The sequence below is a fragment of the Nicotiana tabacum genome, chromosome 4, assembly GCF_000715075.1.
Source record: "Nicotiana tabacum cultivar K326 chromosome 4, ASM71507v2, whole genome shotgun sequence".
In the NCBI taxonomy this organism is placed as follows: domain Eukaryota; kingdom Viridiplantae; phylum Streptophyta; class Magnoliopsida; order Solanales; family Solanaceae; genus Nicotiana; species Nicotiana tabacum.
The window spans coordinates 51,497,370-51,502,885 of record NC_134083.1 but is presented as its reverse complement, the minus strand read 5'-3'; the positions used below and the strand labels follow the sequence as shown (position 1 = coordinate 51,502,885).

Genomic DNA, 5,516 nt, shown 5'->3' with positions numbered 1-5,516 from the left:
TAGATTTGGAAGAAATTCAGTAGCAAGATGTGTCATCGTGAGATGATTCCAAAGTATGACGGCATGTTTGAAGTTGTAAAGAAGGTGGGTGAAGTAGCCTATCGGCTAAATCTGCTGGAACATCTCAAAATTCACCCAACTTTTCATGTGAGTTTCCTAAAACCGTTTCATGAAGATGATGAGGATCCTACAAGGGAGGTGCCAAAACGTGCTCCTCCAGTAGAGCGCTAACAATTTGAGGAGACTATTGAGAAGATTTTGGATCACTGTACGCTAGGCCAAAGCAAAAAAGAACAGGCGAATAGAGTTCCTGGTTCAATGAACAGGAAAGCAAGAGTGCGATGCAACTTGGGAGAAAGGACCGTCTCTATGGCAATTTCAGGATCAAATCAAGGCGTATCCGGATTCTGTCGATTGTCGAGGGCGACGAGCTCATCTGGTAGGGGATGTTATATAGCTCCTCAGATTGATTGATCGTACATGGTGTGGGCATAACGAGGGATTTACATGATGGACATCGGCACGGCCCTATGATGGTTGTGGCATCATGTTGAAAAGACTGTCTGACATGGGAAGGTGTTGATGAGCAAGGACTGTGGTACGACGACATGTGGCTTAGGTGCAAAGACATGACAAGACCATGGCGTTGGCGTGACCATGGAAAGGCAAAGGCAACGGGCAGCAAAAACATAGCAAGGGATGGAAAAGCTAAGGCAAGCTAAGGCAGGGTGTGGCAAGGCAGATGGGCACGGGCAAGGCGGTGTCATGGGCGAGCTGGGCATGCAGACTGGTAGATATGCGCATAAGGCATGTTGCACAATGGCATGGCGCGAAGGCATGACAAGATTTGGTCTGTTGGCGCCAAAATTCAAAGGATGCGCCCATGTGCCATGCACAGTTGGGCAGTTTTCTGTTTTTTCAACAATATTGGCTATGTGGGTCTTGGGCAGTTATCCTTTTAAAATTCGAATGTTTGAAATCCTTTGCAGTTGGGGATGTCAGCTGCTAGTTTAGGATAAGGCGGATGCCAAAAATGTGTGCATATATGTATAGGCTTGGTAGACTTGTCAAAGGCAGAGAGTTAGATGTTTTTTGCTATCTTTTTGTAAGGTTGTTTATATGTGTTCTTTGTAGCACGAGTTTAATATAAAGTTGGGAAAAAATTCATGTAACTGTGTGCCTTGTCTGATTACTATATGATGTTATATTCTAAGTGTCAAACCAAAATGTGAGGGAAAAAGCAAGAGGGCTGAGTCATTGTTGTGTAATTGTCGTGCAGTGTCAAAATGAAATGAAAAATTGACCATGTAACAGCTACCAAGGTAAAAAGTAAAATATTTACAAAAAAACAGTATTATATGAGAGTAAATGTTGGGCTGCTAAAATGCAAAATGCCCACGAGGTAATTGTTGTAGAGATATGAAGTAAGATGGATGAGAGATTATAAAGATTATAAAAAAAATTCTTCAAACATATTTGCTTAGTTAGACAGCAGCTTCATTTGAAGTCTGAAGTTAGACAAAATGACAAATTCTCTCGTTCTCTACGGTTTAACCGACAAACCGTTCGATAACTGCCCGATAATTATTAATCCAATACAAATCTGTCCAATGTCTTATTGGATGGCTAACAGATTACTATATTTATACCGATATGCCAAATCATTAAAGCATAAATAACTGCCCGATCCACCCGATAATCATCCCTACTACTAACTCAAAAGCACTTATTTTTTTCTTAAAAACTTGACCAAAAACATTAAAATGCTGTGCTAACTCGACGGGCAAAAAAACTTCACAGTCGAAACCAAAAAGGTTATCGTTCCAAGAAACAAGAATCTACTATAGGGAGTACTACTATTGATCGCAAGTTCCAAATTGTCCCCAACTCTCAAAATCAGAAAAATACATGTTTATATTTAAGGCTCAATTTGATAAAGAGTAATTTAACACCCATACAGTTTATATCAAAAGTCCCGTAAACACGAAGAACTCATTTGGCACGAGAGATAAGGGATAATTAATTCCAATTTTAATTTGAGATGAGTTTATCTCATGTTTGATTGTGATAAAATTGTGGTATAACTAATCCCAAAATTAATTATATTACTTCCCAACCAAACGACCGCCAAGAGAACAGTCGGGTACAAGTTGGCGTTCCACAGAGTCTCACAATAAACTTCCACATTATTGGGGTTCAAATGTCAAAAGCATAGTTCCATGGCATCAATAAAGTCAGTACGAAGAGAAATGTTTTCTAGGTAGGCCAAGTACTAGTTTACAGAACGTGATAGCTTTATCAAAATTAGTGGGACAACAGCTTTTTGGGTGCACTAGAATTACCGACATCAGGTTTCAATCTTAATTATCAAAAACAGCAGTATTTTCTAAAGAAATAAAGAGTTCGTCCACAAGCACATCATTTACTGTCCTCCAAAATTTGCAGCTGCCAAAATCTATAAAAGATAGCACGACTCGCCAAGTTTCAAAGTGAGATAAAAGCACAAATGGGGCATAGTTAGCAGTAGATGTATCTTGGTCTATGATAAATAGCTGCAAAAACCATATCTTGGTCTATGATGATGTATAAATCAAACATAGGCAAAGAACAAGAAGCAAAATTTTGAGATCGTCACAACAAAACTCAACTTAAACAATGTGAGGCTCTAAAGACTATCACCATATTTGATCACATACTTCAGAAGGATGAAACGAGTCTACGCTCCAGGAACCTCGGGTTCTGCCTCTGCTACTGTCTCATCAGTTGGCCGATCCAACTTCACACCAACATCTTCTGAATAATCACCATGAACCTACAAGAATAACTCGAAATTAATAACAAAATAGCTTCTGGTATACAATACGAATAGTAAACTATGGATGTGTCCTGTTTAAATCAATACGACAAAGAACAGACACATAACATACCTCCATCAGCTTGCCAATATCAAACTTAGGGGCCTTGAGAATCTTGACTTTTCGAATATAAACATTTTGCAAGGGGAAGATGCTTGAAGTTGCTTTCTCAATCTCTCTGCCTATTGATTCAGGGATGAATTTGGCAACCAACTCCTTCAGGTCACATGAACTTGCTTGGTTCCTCATGATCTCAACCATCTTCCTACGGATCTAAGACAACATTAAAGGTACGGTTGTGAGAACTTGTATGTGCATAAGATAACACCAAGTTGAAAATACTACCAACCTGACGGATCTGGCTGCTTTGAGCATAACAGGTACGTTTCTGCTGGTTTGGGCGTTTCTTGGTAAAAGCAATGCAGAACATCCTCAGGGTATAACTGTCTGTTGTCTTGACATCCACATGGGCCTCAATCAAAGTCTGCCATTTGCGAACCAGTGACCTCAATTTGTCTGTTGTGAAATCCATTCCCTGTAATTACTTAACAAAGTTAGAAATCAATCTACAGCAGCAAATGCAAACAAATGATTGTCTGAAAGAATCATCTTACCCAGAAGTTTGTGAGGACATTCTTCCCTTGCACATCCTCTGCTCTCAACCTGATCTTCCTGAAAGCCTGATCCTCATCCTTTTGAAGATCAGCCAGACTCACTTCAAATACTCTATGCTTAAGTCCCTCTGAAGCAATCTGAGAGGAAAATAAGGACATAATTATTCCATTGAAATTGCAATTACAACCGTGCTTTCTTAGTATACAAAAGATGAAAAATCAAAGTTTAATCTTTTTTAGTGGAGCACAGTAAATAGACCCAAGAAAAGCAGGTAGATCAAATATAACATGAAACAGAGTAAACCTAGTAGAAAACAATACTCTAGATATGTGGTCCTCCAGCCATTTTAAAGATAAAAAGTCATAGAACCTTATTGGACAGTTGCTTAATTGCAAGATAACTTATTACATTTTAGCTTGTACGTCTCTATGAGAAGTTATAGCAGAAATCAACCCAATCCGACTAGCAACATTAATTAAACATTATAAATCACCAATTACTAGTAAAGTGTGAATACTGTAACAACCCTCCACCCTCCATTTGAATATTTATGTATAATTTAACAAACAGTCAAACTCTAACTACTGATAACCAACAGTACTCTCCTACACAAAGGCAATCAAACATTTCTTCACTTTAATGTCATTTAAGTGTAACTTTAATCAAGAAGCGCAAGATAGAAAGAAATGTAAAGGGCAAAATGAAGTAGAGACAAAAAGGAGAGGGAGAATAAAAACCTTAGTTCCTTGAGTCCTAGTAACAAGGGTTTTTCCAACGTTCTTGATATCAAAAACTGATGGTGCCTTAATGTCATACCAATCCTTCTTTGCGTACGGATCCGCCCTGCAATCCCACATTCACATATAGTATAACCACATTACACATACAAAACAAACGGACCAATGAATAAGTGTTAATGCTACTTACGCCTTCTTCTTTCCTCCCTTCTTTCCCTTGGAAATCCTCTTGTTCTTGCTGCACAATGGAACAACAAAAGAGGATTAGAATTTGAAAAGAAAAACAATCAGAAATATGGAATGAGCGTTAAAGAGAGATACCCGACGGCCATGTTGGGAAGGAGAGGTTAGAACTGCTTTGGGGGGATTGGGGAAGGGGATGAGGCGATACTTAAGAGGAGCTGCGGACGAGAAACCCTAGTTTCAGTAAGGGGTGGTTTGGTAGGGCTGTACATGAATAATGTTAAATATGGTGTATTAAGTATGCTTGTATTAGTTATACTAACATCACTTATATTGAGATATTTGATTTGATATATTAAAAAATTATATAATTTTTAAAATAATTATTTGTTTACAAAAATACTCTCATAAAGGATTTATCGTTTAAAAGAAACATATGTTAATGAATTATTTAATTTGTCTATATATATGGTAGTATAAAATTAAATATTTACTTATAAGAAAGAAAATATGCTAAGTATTTATTGATCTACTATGATATAATTTTATTTTCTACTTTCTTGGATTATTAGGCAAAGAAAGTTAATCGTTTTTCAAGGAAAGATGCAAGACGACTCTACAGGCACATGAGTGAAGTGATCCCCACCCGGGAATCACGAACAGAGTTGTTCCTATAATAGTATGATTCAGAAAAGGAATTGATTACAAGCCATTCCAGTATGTAGTAGTAGAGTACATATTTATAAATTTATAATGAAGAAATTGGCGGAGTATAGATATAAATAGCGGGAACAATTTCAGTTAAAAACTTTATATCAAACTTGTATTAATATAATAGCATATTTTAACCAAACATAAATTTTGAAGGGTAATTTTATCTTTGACTACGCTAATGCATGTATTAAAACCCATTTGTATTGTTAATACCATGGTTTTTTATGCATTAGTTATGCATAGGATAATACCAAATATGGTGTATAACTAATGATTTCATAACTAATGCAGTTCAAAAAATATACCAAACAAGATATTATTAATACACAAAACTAATACATACATTATTTTATCTAATGCATACTACCAAACGAGCCATAAGCAGCGTTGTTGTGTCACGAGCTTGGTTATA

General features: G+C 37.0%; 1 protein-coding gene across 1 annotated transcript; it reads right to left on the bottom strand.

Annotated features, from left to right (window-relative positions):
• Positions 1-2,426: 2,426 nt before the first annotated feature.
• LOC107804483 (small ribosomal subunit protein eS1-like) lies at positions 2,427-4,667 on the bottom strand. Its single transcript, XM_016628384.2, has 7 exons — positions 4,529-4,667; positions 4,398-4,445; positions 4,208-4,313; positions 3,470-3,607; positions 3,205-3,390; positions 2,928-3,128; positions 2,427-2,812 (listed from the first exon to the last, which is right to left on the bottom strand). The coding sequence occupies exons 1-7, from the start codon at positions 4,537-4,539 to the stop codon at positions 2,717-2,719; spliced, it is 786 nt and encodes a 261-aa protein (XP_016483870.1). The 5' UTR covers positions 4,540-4,667; the 3' UTR covers positions 2,427-2,716.
• Between the last annotated feature and the right edge of the window lie 849 nt (positions 4,668-5,516).